The sequence below is a fragment of the Octopus bimaculoides genome, chromosome 15 (assembly GCF_001194135.2).
Source record: "Octopus bimaculoides isolate UCB-OBI-ISO-001 chromosome 15, ASM119413v2, whole genome shotgun sequence".
Lineage (NCBI taxonomy): Eukaryota > Metazoa > Mollusca > Cephalopoda > Octopoda > Octopodidae > Octopus > Octopus bimaculoides.
The window spans coordinates 14,426,853-14,444,454 of NC_068995.1; the positions used below are offsets into that span (position 1 = coordinate 14,426,853).

General features: G+C 36.9%; 1 protein-coding gene across 2 annotated transcripts in view; it reads left to right on the top strand.

The window, feature by feature from the left end:
- The first annotated feature begins 337 nt into the window (after nt 1-337).
- LOC106873627 (uncharacterized) overlaps nt 338-17,602 on the top strand; it is a 31,817-nt gene continuing 14,552 nt past the window's right edge. The window contains exons 1-6 of one of the 2 annotated variants that reach the window (XM_014921075.2): nt 338-1,202; nt 7,269-7,489; nt 9,782-11,625; nt 12,869-12,935; nt 13,705-13,873; nt 15,269-15,395. In XM_014921075.2, the coding sequence (XP_014776561.1) occupies nt 7,285-7,489; nt 9,782-11,625; nt 12,869-12,935; nt 13,705-13,873; nt 15,269-15,395 (2,412 nt within the window). In that variant the 5' untranslated portion in view covers nt 338-1,202; nt 7,269-7,284. Of the gene's footprint in view, nt 1,203-5,826; nt 6,352-7,268; nt 7,490-9,781; nt 11,626-12,868; nt 12,936-13,704; nt 13,874-15,268; nt 15,396-17,602 lie in introns of those variants that run through there. The other variant, XM_052973184.1, reaches the window with a different exon arrangement.

The following is a 17,602-nucleotide window of genomic DNA, read 5'->3' on the forward strand; positions in this document are numbered from 1 at the left end:
AGTATGGCCGCAGTCAAATGACTGAAACAATATATATATATATATATATATCTTTATATATATATATATATATATATATATATATATATACACACACACATATATACACATACATATATATCACGTGATTGTCAAGACTATCGAATGTCGTTATACATCGCTGACCACAACGCGCTTTGTATCGTTTTAGCTTTCGAATGATGCCACCCCGCTTAGCTAAGTGAGGAGGCCAACTCTTGTTCTGGTCGGAAGAATAGTCCATCGCAGGGTTATCCATTTATAGCTGAAAAGACTGGAGCAACGTTAAAAGAAGTGCTATGTTCATGAACACAAGGCGCCGCTTGGCCGGGAATCAAACCCACGATCTAGCAATCGTGAGTGCAACACCATAACCACTCTACACACACATATATATTTATATCTGGTGTTGGTTTATTTGTCCGCGTGACTAAGCGGTTCGGCTAAAATGTCCGATAGAATAAGTAGCAGGCTTAAAAAAAAACAAAAACTAATAAATACTGGGATCGATTTGCTCGACTAAATCATTCAAGGAGTGCCCCAGCATGGCCGCTGTCCAATGGTTGCAACAAGTGGAAGATAAAAGATATGCATACACACAATAGCAATTATGAAAACAACGCGGAAAAAAAATGTTATAACGCTAACAAGCATATCAAGTTATTTATTTATATGCCGATGCGACGATGACTAATGTGTGTGCTAGTTCTTTTGTCCATATCGTCAGTTGAAAAATCGCCTTAAGCAACATGCAAAGCGAGCATATAGTATTGCGTCTTACAGCTTTGCCAACAATTTGCTTATGTCGATGAGAGAGCAAGAGAGAGGAAAAGAGAGAGAGAGAGGAAAAGAGAAAGAGAGAGATTACACTGTAAACTGTCAGTTAGTCAGACAGCACAACGAATGTCATATCTTCAACAACTGACAGCTTACAGGACAGGCGCCATTTTGACGGTCAACCACCGTCGTTATTATACTCTATAGTAGTATGAGCTACTGAAAGTGGTGTTCTGATATATCTCGCTCTCTATTTTCTTGACAATAGTCATTCTCATTGCTTTTTTGTTCTTTTCTTTTTTCAACAAGTTTTTAATATCTCAGTAACGATTAAATACGTAACCCATCAAACATTTCATGAAACTAATCTTATAGTTATATTTGAAGAGTTCTATTTTTTGACACAGGTAAGTTTATTTGAAAGCCATTTAGTTTAAAAACCTTATCGTAATTGTTTGTTAATTTACACGAAATAATTTTTTTCTTAATTTGCTAAACAAAAAAATATTGATGAAAATTTACTCCAATTGTGGAGCATTGTATCGTTATCATAATTGACTATTTCGAGGTCGCCCATTTTCACCTCGTTTGACCAGTTGACGTCGGCGAACCTGTTTCTTCGTTTGACATAATCCAAATAAATGACCGGGAAAATGTCGTAATTTACTTCCTCTTCTCTATTTATATCCACCTTACCTTTTGTATCTCGTGTGTTTTAGTTTATTTCATACGAAGAAAATATTCCGTCATTTTTGTCAACTTCGCATGCAAACTATAAGGAACCATATTATTGTAGCAGCAGTAGGTTCATTTTATTACTTTTAATACAATCGCATTTTTATATCGAAAAATTACCTAAAAATTATGAATGAATAAATAAATATTCAATACTGTAAATATTGACAATTTCCTTCGTTTTTGCCAAACATTTAGAATTTGACTACACTGAAATCTATCTAGTTGGCTGTACCCGTCCCCCTCATAAGTGTGGCTTTTTATTTCCAAAAGGAATAATATAGAACAATACAGATGCATTTGGAACAGGCATGGAAGTCACAACATCTTCTCCCCATAATACAGCAGCATCAAACCTATGCACGAAACAATAGTAATAACAGATCTTGGTAGAAGTGTATTCCTAAATTTTCTCATAAAACTATAAAAAAAAAGGATAATTAGTTGGCGTGCAGTTAGTTTTCCCTTGCATAAATATAAGGATTATGTCTGATGACCGTTTTTAAAAATATTATTTTTCATGGATATTTACGATTGTTTACGTTTACATTCAAATTTTTCTGGGACAAGCCACCCGACCAAATTATGAAAGAATAACAAATGTTTATATGTTTAAATTTTAATTACTTTTCTAAATACATCTAGGCATTCCTTCGGTATTGGTCAAGAGAGTTTAGGATATCGAAGTAGCTAAGACATAATTATTTTATTAATAATCCTAAAAAAGATATACGAAAAGAAAAAGAAGTGAGGTTTAGTAGTAACCGAGGGACATGTGTAAGAAGCACGGCGTGTTTCCGAGGAGGTGTGTATTTGAAACAAGGATTACGAGAAATATTGAAGACGAAAACCAAATGTTTACATTCAATTTGAGAGAGAGAGAGAGAGAAAAAACAAACTAAAAACACATTTAGGTAACTTATAAGTATTTATTTAGGAACAACATTGAAAACATTGATTTTAATGATGTGAACGAGAACCTTAAAAGCTTTGAAAACAACATTGATGTTGTATTGATGTATAAGAGGCAATACATATGAGGTCATTTTAAAACCATGCTTATTACGAGGGAATAAAAACACGTAATTACCACATTAATTATAAGATGTTGCAGAAATTTGGGAACAATGCAATTTCCTGGCTCTCATTTCATTTAATCACATCACAGACATTCGAAACATAAATGAAAATATATTAGCTCGAGAACAATATGATACATAAACACAATATTGAATGTTTATGGAATCGCCACGGAAAGAAAATTTAAAAGAATGCCACGTGGTACTTGGGACGTTTTCGAATATCTGTGGCGTGACGAAATGAAGCAAGTTTCTGATGATTCTTTTACAGAATCACATTCTAAAATTAATGTTGTTTCTAATTAAATGAAAGTACACAATGTTTGGTTTCCGTTTCGGTATTTCATGTAAGCTTTGATGTTTGTTTTTTTTTTACACTCCTCGTCTCCTCTGCATTTACCATAACGGAGAGTGAAATATAACAGTAAAGTAACAAGTGACTTCGAAGACTGACTGTTTGAATAACAAACGTGTATATCGGCCCTCACCTTTCTCACTATATTTACGGACAATAAACATGTAAACGGTGTCTACTCATATATGTCCCTATTTGAATAATCATCCCTGCCATTTCCTCCCACCCGAATCTGGCTCATGACTTGTTGAGCAGGCTTGTTGTAATTAAAGGCATACCAGCAGTAACCATCCCTCATTTTTTGCCTGTGCCCTTGCTCTATTTAAGACAGTTAGATGTTATTTGAAAAGAAATTTGACAGCTTTTTCAAGCAAGTGTAGAGATGACGTACGGATTTCTACTTGGACCGTTGTCGCCTTTATCATCCACGCTACTAAACTTACAATGTCTCATACATAAATATGGAACTCATAACAAGTAGCTTCTAAGCCTGTGGTTTTTAAGTGAGGTGTAGTTTGTAAAGGATGTCACAAGATTTTACAAAATTTTATATTTAAATGACACTATTGACAAAAAAAAAAAACGTCAATAAAGGTGTCACTATATTCTAAGGCATAAGGAGATAGGGTGATATCACGGGGATGTTGAAAACCACGGCTGTTGCACCAATTGCTAGAAATAGCAACCACATTTTTCAGTCATACTTGAGGCAAGCGTTGGCAACCTCTTTCGAGAAGCGGGCCGCATTATTAAAAAAAAAGAAAGAAAAAGAAAAACTCGGTAATTTTTCGTTAGGCGTGCCATTCAAGAAGTCCTGCAGATTGCCTATGCCTGTTTTAGGGGTTGACGTGTTGCTATCACGCAACATCCCACCTTTTTTTTTCTCTCCTTCAAAATTTCTTCGTCGTGTTGTTTTCAACAACAGATATTTCAATTTTGCGCCCCCAACACCCAAGAAAAAAAAAACAGCTTTTCAAAATTTCAGTTTCGGTAAATTGGGTATATCCTGGCCCCAAATTTTGTTTTCCCTTTCTCGGTGGTGCTTGAGGGATGATTTCATTCGGAAAGATATGGGTTTACAAGCAATTTAATCAACTAAAAAAGTGAAAATAAATTGTAGTGAAATCCCATGATTTTATTTATCTTTGTCTCTTGTTTCAATCATTTGACTGCGGCCATGCTGGGGCATCGTCAGAAAGAATCAATGTAAATATTTTGGTTTCTATTATTGATGTAAATTTGTTAAAAAATGGTTTATCCCTTATGCCTGAAGTCTATGCATTCATCTGATGGGAACGGTTTCTTTCAAATTGTTGTAATCATCATAATCATTTAACATCCACTTTCCCTGCTGGCATGGGTTAGACGGTTTGACATGGAGGTGGCTAGCAGGGAGCTGTCTAGACTCCAACTTTCTATGGCTGGATACCCTTCCTAACACCAACCACTTAACAGAGTGTGCTGGGTGCTTTTTTATATGCCACCTGCATGGGTGCGATTCCGTACAATACCATCTAGGTAACGCTAAACAATTTCTTCACATACATTATATAACCTATGGACTATAGGATTTATATGATGTGGGTCCTTTTGATATCCGTTTTGTCAACAAAGATAAACATCCTGTTAGTACACCTAATAAGAAGAATGAAAAATGTTGGAAAATGTATCCTATATGCTTTCTCTGTTCCATCCTGTGAACAGAGGAATCATACGACATTGCAGTTCTCCGAATAGATCAAATTACAAATGTATAAAGGAGACCTTTCGTTTTTATTAGAAATTGAAAATATTTTTCTTCTGGGTACAAGAGGCACCAGATATTGTGTGCAAGAGAGAAGAATCTGCTGGTTTGGTCATGTGATGCGTATAGATGAAGACAGTTGCATAAAGAAGTGCCAAGCTCTAATTGTGGAGAGTACCTGTGGAAGGGGTAGACGAAGTGGTGAGAAAGGATCTTTGCATGATGGGCCTCACTGAGGAAATGACAAAGGACTGGGAGATGCGGCGATTTATTGTACTTGATAAAATGCATCAAGCTAAGTAAAATGGCTGTCTTCTACATATACAGGTGTCGGTGCCATTTAAAAACCATCCGTTCTGGTACTGCGTAAACGCACGTAATATTTTCATCAATCAATTAAATGGAGCGACTTGAAACGGCCGTAATGAATTGACACCTGTACATCTTTGTTACTTATTCATATTCTACATATATATATATATATATATTCTTTCTTTTATTCTTTTACTTGTTTCAGTCATTTGACTGTGGCCATGCTGGAGCACTGCCTTAAAGGGTGTTAGTCGAAGAAATTGACCCCACGATTAGGCTTCTTTCAGTTTCCGTTTATGAAATCCACTTGCAAGGGTTTAGCTTGCCTGAGCCTATAGTAGAAAACACTTGGCCAAGGTGCCACGCAGTGGGACAGAACTTGGAACCATGTGGTTCCAAAGCAAACATCTTACAACACAACCACACCTGCACCTTTTTAAATAGCATGAAGATGATATCTACAATGTGCAGTATGTTTGTTCTATGTGGTTGAGTAGCCTGCTTTGCAATGACACGGTGTCAGGTTCAGCTTTGGGCTGACCAATGCCTTGTGTGTGAATTTGGTAGACGAAACTGTGTGGGAGCCCGTTATCATTGTCATCATCATCGTCGTTTAACGTCCGCTTTCTATGCTAGCATGGGTTGGACGATTTGACTGAGGACTGGTGAACCAGATGGCTACACCAGGCTCCAATCTGATTTGGCAGAGTTTCTACAGCTGGATGCCTTTCCTAACGCCAACCACTCCAAGAGTGTAGTGGGTGCTTTTACGTGCCACCGGCATGAAGGCCAGTCAGGAGGTACTGGCAATGGCCATGCTCAAAGTGGTGTATTTTACGTGCCACCTGCACAGGAGCCAGCCCAGCGCTACTGGCAACGAACTCGCTTGAATGTCTTTTCACATGCCACCGGCACAAGTGCCAGGAAGGCGACGTTGGTAACGATCACGCTCAAATGGTGCTATTTACGTCCCACCGGCACGGAAGCCAGACAATGATCACGCTCAGACGGTGTTCTTAGTGATCTACTGGTACAAGGATGTGATGGATAAATTGTTGCCTATTTATATTCTTTTTAATTTCATGCATGCGCAATGTTTGTTTTTGATTTTGTCAACTACACAGTATAGTAGGGTCAGCTGGGCACTGTCTTTGAGAAAAACAGCACCATGACGCAATTCACTCTGCCAGAAATCTGGTAATGACATTCTGTACTGCTTGGCATTTGCAACGGAAGCTCCAATATGAACATTTCAGAGTGTTTGGGTGCCAATCTGAGGACAGTACAGAGGATTCGGAAAGAGCTGGATGAGTCTAATGGTGATTATAAAGGTACAGTATTTCGTCCGATGCTCTAACGGTTCATATGATTCTTCATTTTTAAAGATGATAAGGTGTGATTTGAGGGAGATTTTGCAGCTATTTCATGCACGTCGACCGACTAAATAGCATCTCTTTCGTTAAATTCTAAAATAAGTAAATAGATAAATGTGTTTGATACAATACCGTCTGCTCTGTTTATATATTATTCATATTATTATATGATTGAATGCCACGCATCCTCTTCTAAGTAAGTATGTATGTATGTATATATATATATATATATATATATATATACACATCATCTTGGCTTAACAGCCCTCACCATTTGTTTTTACTGTTTTCTTCTCACTGTCCTGTTTTTATTACCACTTTCACCCTCCGCAATAAATTCCAAATTTTATCTAATTTGCTTTGCGGGAAGGACTGTTTTAACAAAGTCGCGTCTTGTCCCTACCTTCGAAACATAGAGAAAATAAAACAGGGGACAACTGATGAAGGGAATGTTTTTTTATGTTACTTGTTTCGTTTCTCTGTTTGTTTCTTTCGTTGTTCGAAAAAAAGTTCGTTTTCTATGTTTTTGTTTCTTATGTTCTCCTTTCTCAGTTTTTCTACGTTTTGTTGATGTCCTGTACCCATATATGCATGTATATATACATATATATGTAGGTATGTACGTATATATGCATATATTTATATATCATTTATATTATTACGTTGACCCCAGTGCTTGAATGGTACTATTTCATCAACCCTGAAAGGATGAAAAGTAAAGTCACCCTTGGCAGAATTTGAACCCAGGACTTAAAAATAGACAAAATGCCACTAAGCATTTTGTAAGACATCCTAACAATTCTGCCACCTAGCCACCTTACAGATTTATAATATATAAAATATAACTTATAATAATATTTGCTTTAATTTTTCAGGAATTCCATTGGCATAATGGCTTCAGAATGTTTAGACCCCTTGGAAGAATGCATTTCAAAAGCCTTACCAACACAGCCTATTTCAGGCGTAAAAACTCTTGCAAAAACCCTGAGGGACATTGGCGTGGAAACTCTTGAGGACCTGCAGTATGTTGAAGCTTCAGATCTTTCATCAGTTCTGAAACCAATCCAGATACGCAAACTTCTTCAACAAACCAAACGTAAATATGTTTATATTGTTTTTAAGCAAATAAGCTCTGTATTCGTGTCATGTTATTGTTGTTTTTTGTTTAGAAAACTTATGATCAAAAGCATTCCAACTATGATGAACCTATCTCTTATTTTAGTATTGAAGCATTGTATATAAGTTGGGTCCTTGTTGCTGTGTGGTGGCTTAACCATTTAACATTCAGATTACTTTGTCAAATGTAATCCTTATTTATTCATACGGTTTTGAATTTAGCATACATTGTCTTGAAGTTATGAGATTTCAATGATGTGATTGTATAATTTTAGAATGACATTGTAAGGTAGGTGTGAGAGGCCTGATTTGGTCAGTTTGAACATAAAACAGGTAAAATATTTGGGCCTGATATGGCCAGTTTAAATGCTAAATGGTAAAGTGCCTCAGTGACTCTGAGAGCTATGTCAGAGGAACACAAGCTTCTGATTGAGCCTTCCATGCTGGACATGTCGAAGGATAGGGGCCAAACTAATATAGACTACCTTTTCCCCAGAGGTAAAAATGGGTTTGCTTAAGGCCAACACCCCTACCTAAAGAAACACAAAGTCACAGAAATATCAAATGACAGTTCAAACCCAGCAAGATCTGGGAGAAGAATCTTGTTTCTTTCAGTAATCAGTGGATTCAGTGCTTTTGATAAAGCAGGGATCCAGCTGGAGAGAAGCAGAAAAGACAGCCTAGAGGTAAAACCGTTGGAGAGAAAGTCATTGATGGCAGTGGAAGGCTTAAAGCTAAAGCTAATGGGTGTGGGTTCAATCCATGCGTTTGTTGAAACAATACATAACAAAACAAACTCTAATTCTAGTGGAATAAATAAGTGACATCACAAGTAGAAAAACAACTTGAATGAGAGAATGTCCTTGGAATGGACAAAGAAATGAGAACAGTCTGCCAGTGGATTTTATAAAGGATTTTGTTCAAAATTCTGCAAATATTACCAAACTGGGCAAGCATCTGAAGAAGATTGGGGTTTAAAATGGCTGAAACATTGTAACTATAACAACCAAATTGAAGATACCAGTCTCAATATTTCAATCATTGTCCTCATAATTTAATGTCCACTTTTCGATGCTTGCATGGGTCAGATGAAGTTTGCTGAGGCAAATTTTCTTTAACTAGATGCCCTTCCAGTCATCAAGCATCACTTGTTTCTAAGCAAAGAAATATTTCCCTTTGACTAGTCATGTTTGTCACAGAAGTCTGGAAACAAACAACCTCTCTTGCATCATGATGATATTCATTTACAACCATCATGTGATATATAGACAAGGGTACACACACACACACATGCATATATTTACTACAAGCTGCTTTCAGTTTCATCTGCCAAATCCATTCACATAATCCAGGGCTACAGTGGGATTGAATCCAATTATGTCCATATATATATATATATTTGTGTTTCATAAAAGTGTGTCAGTTAATATTTTCTATCATTAAACCTTTCATGACTATATATATTTGCAATGAAATTCACAGCCTAATTTGGAAAATAATCTTGAAATTTGGAAGAATTTAGTAAACATATCTTTTTCATGAAGCTGATGTTTCATGTAATATGACTTAAAAAAATTATACTTATATAATAATAGTTTCACATTTTGGCACAAGGCCAGCAAATTCAGGGAAGGGGTAAGTCAGTTACATCACCCCCAGTGCTCAACTGGTATTTATTTTATTGACCCCGTAAAGATGAAAGGCAAAGTCAACCTTGGTAGAATTTGAACTCAGAATGTGAAGACAGACAAAATGTTGCTCAGTATTTTGTCTCGTGTGCTAATGATTCTGCCAGCTCACTGCCTTATATATAGTATTAAGATGAAAAGATTTAATTTAATTTAAGAATAAACATTTTAAAATTAGAGAAACAGAAGCCTTCTTGGGTGGTCTCAGATGAGTATCAAATGAATTAATATAATTAGAGGCAGTAAGGTGGAAAGCTGGTAGAATCATTATTACACGGGGCAAAATGCTTAGTGGTATTTCATCTGTTTTTTCATTCTGAGTTCAAATTTTGTGCAGGTCAACTTTGCCTTTCATCCTTTTGGGGTCGATAAAATAAGTACAAATTGAGCACAGGGGTCGATGTAATCGCCTTACCCCCACCCAGAATTGATGGCCTTGTGCCAAAATTTAAACCCAATGTAATTAGAGGCAATTTTAGGAGTGGGGGTAGTCTCAGGTGAGTTTGTATGAGAAGAATTAATGTAAATTAATATTTTGTATCCTTCATCATACAACTAATATCTGACCTTTTATTTTCTTTTAGTTGACTTGAACCAAACACCAACTACTCTGTACTCTTTACCTGGTCAAATACAGAATATGATATCAAAGATTGGAGCACCTTTCCAGAATAACAACTTACAACAACCTGTGATAGGAAACCTACATAGTTCATTGCCAACTTCAGGAGTTTGTGTTCAACTTCCCCTACCTAAAATGACCACGTCAAATGTATCAAAACAAGCTATTGTAGAAAACTCACACAACTCCATCATGTATCCACATAATAACACTTCACCTCTTCTCTCTCTCAGTATGTCTGGCTCATCTCCTACCAATCAGTCCAGTCCTCAGCTGTCTAATGTAACTCATTATCAGAACCGCAACATACCACAGTACAGTAATATGAACAATGTTATTCTGCCATCGACTCAGGTTGTTGAAGTGGCCCCAAACCTCCCTGCAGGTAATAATTCTGTGAAAGATATTTCTTCTGGTGTCAACAGAGTAAGGGTAAGGAGTCAGTCGAAACGGGACAAACTTTCTCTGATGGCATCATCGCTTGAAAGAGATGATAACAGTTCTAAAGGCATCAGTCCTAGCTTGTCTTCTCTCACTCGTCTATGTTCAGTTTATGGCGGAGACAGAAAAGAAGTAGTTGAGATATCACCACAGCCTACAATCGATAATGCTGGATGGAATACGGAAAACACTGAACCAAAATTGTCTGCAGCTGATCCTATTATTGTTAGTGATGATAGCAACTGTTCAACTACATCAGAGACTTTGAATTCTAAAAGTTTTGACAAGATGTCAGACAACAGTCTGATGACCCACACATCTGAATTATTACCTCTAGCAAATATAAACAATGATAAACAGCAGCAGCAACAACAACCCATGGATGTGTTTTCAGTTAATTCACCTCTTGGATTATATCCTGACAACAATTCCAATATGTTTGCTGATGAAAATTCAGAATGGGTCCAAAATTTTCAGATCCCCATTGATAAAATGCCTCCAGCCCTTATTCACGCTTTGAAGAACAAACAACGCCCAGAATCAAACCTTCGTCGAGAGATGATTCGTGTTGTTGTTGCAGAGGCAATAAAATTCTGTGCGAGACCAAACCGAAGACAGTTGTTTTTCATTGCACATAAAATGGTGAACGAATACCCTGAATCCTTGATGGACGATGCACTAAATTCCAATGGTAGACAAACTGGTTTTGACGCCATTTTGAAACAGTTGCAATCTCGTGTTGAAAATATCAATCGGTTTGACCGAGGACAGTTCCTTTACCAAAAGAAGTTAATGTCTTGGACTAAGACTCAGCAAAAATCTGATGCTGGCAATCAGAAATCAAGTAAGTTATTGAATAACTATGGCTGCATTAATTGGCAGCCACTAAAATTACCCGCAAACGAAACAAAATGGAGCCTGAGAATGAAACAGGATTTACTACGGAGCATCTACAACACAAAGTGGGATGTTGAATTTGTGGAAAAAGACATGATAACTACTTTCTTTTTCCAGAGAAAAGACATCAATAATGGTGCTTCCATCACCACATTACACAAAGACTGGCCTTTTCTCTTTGAAGAAATTGGGCTAATGGTTCATTTCAAAGAACTGACCACAATCGACATGAAAAGTGTTATGAGTGACTTTCTCAACAATAGTAAAGTGGAAACAATAATTAATGTAATGAAATCACTTTTTTTAATGACTAACATAACCGATATAGAACAGATTCTCCAAACAGCTGCCAACTACAAGAAATGTGAGAAACAAAACTCTGAGAATGATATCAATGTTGCATTAATGATGCAACTTATAATGGTATATCTCGGTGAAGATATACAACATCTATTTCCTCTTGTACCAGTTAGTATTGTATTTTTATTCTATTCCTGTTGTTCTTTTATTCTTTTATTGGTGTCAGTCATTGGACTGTGACTATGCTGTGGCATCATCTTCAAAGGTTTTTAATTCATTATATCAACCACCCCTTCCAATACCAGTTAGGTAATATATTTTATTGTTCTGTACTGTTATTGTTCTGTACTGTTACAGAACTTAAAGTTGGTTGTAAGGGTTTACAATACAGTGTGTTGTTGTTGGTGTTTAGCTTTAAGACAATCCTGATTGAGCAGACCCATATATGAATGTTTATATGTACAGGGCAGAAAGAATGGACGTTTTTGAAATATCTATTACTCAGCCCCAGGGAAAGAGACATATGTTTGACAGGTACCATTTGGTCCATGGTGTCTTTACATTTTTTTTCTTTTCAGGTGAAGCTATGGTGCTGTGGATGATAGAGAATTGTGTGTTTGCCTATGACAGTTACATGAAGAATGATGAGTGTCAGAGCAGTTCAGCGTGAGTTTCAGCACCACTTCAATATTCACCAAAACCAGGCTGTTCCCACCTATAACACAATCCTACATTTGGTGAATGCATTTCGTACATGAGGCACACTAATGAATAGGAGACTGGTGGGGGTGCCACAAATGGTACGAACCCTGGAAAATGTGGAATGTGTCAGACAAGCTTTGATACAGAGTCCGAATCACTCTGCTTGGAGACATTCCAATAAACTTCACATTGATAATTGATCAGTAAGGCGTATTTTGCATGAGGACCTGAATTTCTACCCATACAAATTGGTCATTGGGTAACAGTTGAAACCATGGGGCTATGCACAGTGGCTTAACTTCGCATGTCAGATGGATGCAAATTTAGAGACAAATGACAACCCCTTTTTGTTAATGACTGATGAAGCTTATTTTCATCTCAGTGGCATGGTGAATCAACAGAGCTGTCATTATTGGGCTCCTGAAAATCCAAGCAGAAGTAACAGAGTGACTCAAGGTTTGAGAGTTTTGTGCACTGACACTTAAAGTACCAAGGCATGAAACTCTTGGACCTTGAATTAATAATCTATACATATATATTTGTCCGATCCATGTCAGTGTGGAAAATGGATATTAAATGATGACGATGATATCTACATATGTTTGCATGTGTGTGTGCAAAAATATGCACACACACACACACATATATTAATATATATATTATTCATATTGTGTTTATTTATCTTTTCCTTCTTTGTTCTCTTACATAGGTGAATTATACTGTAACCGACTTAGAATCCTCCAACATTCCCGAAACTCCATGTCTCATTGCCTGCGGTATGTATGTTCTTACATATTTATAATTAAAATTATATTAATCATGTATTTTTTTATATGATGTCTTTTAACTATCCATGAGTATTTTTTTTGTTATTATTCCTTGGTTTTCTTTAACTGCATTAGTTTGTTTGTTATATATCTACTGTTCATTCATATAAACACTTATGTTTGGTCTGTGTGTGTGTATATATATATGTGCACATCTATATGCATTTGTGTGTCTGTATGCACATGTATGCTTGAATGATTAATATATATATATATATATATATATGCACATGTGTGGTTGTTCAGTCAAAATGTTTACTTCTCAACCACAAGGTTTTAGGTCCAATCCCATAGCACAAAACCTTCAGCAAGTGTCCTTTACTATGGCCTCAGACCAACGAAAGCCTTGACAGTGTGTGTGTGTCTCTCTCTCTCTCTATATATATATAATGTGGGCGTGTATGTTTTGTATCTCCTTGTTTAAACATCATGTGACAGTTGTAATTGATTGTCAGTGTCACACAAGCAATGTCATTCATTTCCAATATTCTACAAAAACATGTCTAGTTATGGGGGAAATATTGCCTTGCCTAGAAACAGATGAGGGTTGGTGACAGGAAGAGCATCTAACTGTGGAAAATCAGCCTCAATGACGACAATGACAACAACGATTAACAATGATTTTAGAGTTGAATATTTTACTTTATTACATGTTTATCATATGTGTTATTTGTTTACTTTTTAGTTTATTTATTGTTTGTTTGTTTTTCAATTTTAGGTGATTCATTGTTGAATTCCTGTAAGTTTCTGCTTTGTGTTGATGGTACTGTTGTCAATGAACAGATCACTAGTTTCGTAACTGGTCTCTGTATGATGTTCGCATCTTACTACTGCTTCAACATCTGCTACAATCAAGAGGCACCTTCAACACTGGAATTTGTTCAAAGGTTTGTTACCAACTTCTTAACAATAAGAGATACTAAGAAACTGCTTTTCATTGTTGCTTATGCATGTGAAGTGTCAAAACATTTACTGGATCATATATTAATACATGGATGGCATGCATCTGTTGTTACTGACAATGTGATCCAACAAAACTGATTGAAGCCACATTAGGTGGTCCTTCTGGGTATGTGGGTATTAGAAAATGCCTCACAGAGTGATGACTATGCCTTGCATAGTTACAGGGTGCCCTTTAGCAAGGCATGATAATCATTCAGCCACCCTGCCAGGGATATGGTGAAATCATGGGACTACAAGTATGGCAGATTGGGAAGAGATAACAGAAGAGCTCAACTGAGCCAATGGGGCTTCTTACATTGATGCTGAGCAGAGGAATCCAAGATCAATGGTCAGGGTCACTAAGCTCTATCAAGAGAGTAGTTGCAACACAACCATAGAAGTGGTGTCCATGGTTGTGTAATCAGCTAATGAAAGATTCTCTGTGACTCAAGCTCTCAATTCAAATTCATAATAATGGAATTGGATGATAACAGAAAGTCATGGGAATCTGTGAAAGCAACAGGAAAAAAACAATGGTGGTTCTTACTTGGTTCTACCTGGGTTGGAGGAAAGGCAAGGCCAATATTTCTTGGCAATAAAGTGTAGGAGTTGCCAAGAGAGTAGGCGCAGAAGTGGCTGTGCGGTAAGTAGCTTGCTTACGAACCACATGGTTCTGGGTTCAGTCCCACTGTGTGGCACCTTGGGCAAGTGTCTTCTACTATAGCTTCGGGCCGACCAAAGCCATGTGAGTGGATTTGGTAGACGGAAACTGAAAGAAGCCCGTCGTATATATGTATGTGTGTGTGTGTGTATATGTTTGTGTGCCTGTGTTTGTCCCCCCAACATCGCTTGACAACCGATGCTGGTGTGTTTACGGCCCCCGTAACTTAGCAGTTCGGCAAAAGAAACCGATAGAATAAGTACTAGGCTTCCCAAGAATAAGTCTTGGGGTCGATTTGCTCGACTAAAGGCGGTGCTCCAGCATGGCCACAGTCAAATGACTGAAACAAGTAAAAGAGTAAATGAGAGTAAAGAGTAAGCAATGCTAAACTCGAAAACCTCAAATCAAACCATATTGTCCTAAAAGAGACAGAACACTTTAAATAAATTGGTCTTGGATAGTTCACAGTTGGAAACATCATTGTTGGTGTGGAGAGGGGAGTCTGGTATGCATGGGCGACTGCTGCACTTCCACAAACAACCTTGCCAGGACTTGTGCCTCAGAGGGGCACAAGTCTGGGCAAGGACTTATTCTAAATTCAAGGGGTCATATTATTCATTTCAGATCTAACAGGCTAAAAAATATCACTAAATTACAATTTTTGTTTCTTCTTTGATAGGTGTTTGTTTGATATTAATCCTATGAAAGGCTCCAAATTTGATCACCAGAAATTCAATAACAAACATTTTGTTGTTCATCCTAAGATCAATACACTCTTGAAATCTTTGATTGATTTAGGCTTTCAGGTAAGACTATTTGTTTGTCACCTGTCTTTTCTTGTTTCTTTTTTCAGTGTATCTGTGTGTGTATGAATGTATGTAACTATGTATATATGAGTGTGTGTGTGTGTCCCTGTGTCGTATGTGATGGTTGTAAACGAACATCCCCATCATACAACTAATGTTATTCATTTCTAATCTTCCATGAAAAACATGTCTGGCCACAGGAAAATATTACCTTGTTTGGAAGCAGGTGAGGCTTGGTAACAAGGGCATCTGGTTGTAGAAAATCTCCCTCACCAAATTCCGTCTGACCCATCAAGTATGAAAAAGTGGACATTAAATGATCATGATCTACATTATATATATGTATATATATAATATTTATATCAATATAAGGAACCTGATGTAGACTCTGGCCTTGCCTGTTCCTGTCGAGCCATCTAATTCATGCCAGCATGGAAAACAGGTTTCCGTTTTCCATGCTGTCATGGGTTAGACAGCTCAACAGGAACTGGCAAGGCCAGGATCTACACCAGGTTCCTTACAATAATACATTATATATATATATATATATATATATATATATATATATATATATATATATATATATATATATATATATATATAGATATATATATATTTATAAAAAAGAAGTTTGAAAACGCCAATATATAAAAGATGAATTTTAATTTATAATTTTGTCAGATATTTTTAACATGTTTCGGTTCTTGAAAAAACGAACCTTATCAAAAATACATATTTAAAAAAATGAAATTAAATGAAAAGTTCATAATTGTTCCTTACTGGTGTCAACAGTCCACGTGGGAGCATTTTTTGTTGGTTGTTGTAGTAGTAGTGACCGTGTTGGTAATGGTAAATGGCAGTGACCTTATACATATATATCATTTAATGTCCACTTTTTCATGCTTGATGGGTCAGACGGAATTTGTTGAGGGAAATTTTCTAACACCAGGTCATTTTGCCTTGTGTAGTGGGCACATTATATTTTGGCACCAGCACTAGAGAAGTCATTATGTCATCTGCAAGACTAAAGATTTGTTTCTCTTCTATATTAGTGCCATGTAAAAAGGTAGCCTGTACACTTTGTAAGACAGTTGGCATTGGGAAGGGCATCCAGCTGTAGAAACCAAGCCAAAGCAAACTATGGAACTTGGTGCTGCCCCTGGCCTTGCCAGTTCAGTTCCTGTCAAGCCGTCCAACCCATGCCAGCATAGAAAATGGACGTTTAATATTAATGATGACGCACATTGGTCACCATTTAAATAGAGGTACCGATGTATCTACGTAACGATATAGAGGGGAGGTAATCTAGTTTTACCAAAACTAGTGACTTCCCATAGCCCTAACCTTAAAACATTAACAGTAGTTTTGGTAAAACTAGATTACCTCCCCTTCATATCGCTACGTAGATTCATCGGGACCTCTGTATTTAAGTAGTGTTGATGATTGTTTTTGTTTGTTTAATAACCATTTTATGAAGTACATTAGGTGCATTTTAATTGGGTACCAGCACATCTGAAGCCGCCTTGTCGTCTATAGAACTACAGAATCTTCTCTTTTCTCTGTTGTTTCTCTTCGTTCAATGCAAATGTAACGAAGAGGGTGAGTAGAATAGGCAGTGATTATCAAGTGTGTGGAATAAGTGAGAGCGTGAGTATGAGTGGGGAAATAGTGATAGAAGCAAAGAGGAAGGTAAAGCGGAGGAAGTAGTGAAAGAGAGAGACAATAAAAATTACGTTGGTTTCTTTCAGGGAGATTGACTAGAGAAAGTGCATGAATTGTTGCGATTGTAGGAGAGGATGCGGAGTGAATCAGTGAGAGTGACATGGGAATAGAAGAGAAAGTGTATGGGTGGTGTTAGGAAAGACTGGATGTAGATAAATCTGATGTCGTCCTTCATTAATCAGGTGTCATGATAAATGATGTTGATGGACGGTATTGGATATGGACAGAACGGTAGACTATATGTAATCTGAACCTCCCCCCCGCCTTATTTATTAATTTTTTTTTACGGAATCCCACGTTTTAGGCTATGGAGATTCCGATTCTGAAAAAAAATTGTTTGAAAAATTTCAATTACCCCACCACCACCACCAAGCAGGCTATTTACATGCTAGAAATAACAGCCAAATCTCACAAAACTAGTGTTAGGTTTAGGGTTAGGGTTAGGGTTTGAGTTAGGGTTAGGTTTACCCTGTGGATCTATATAA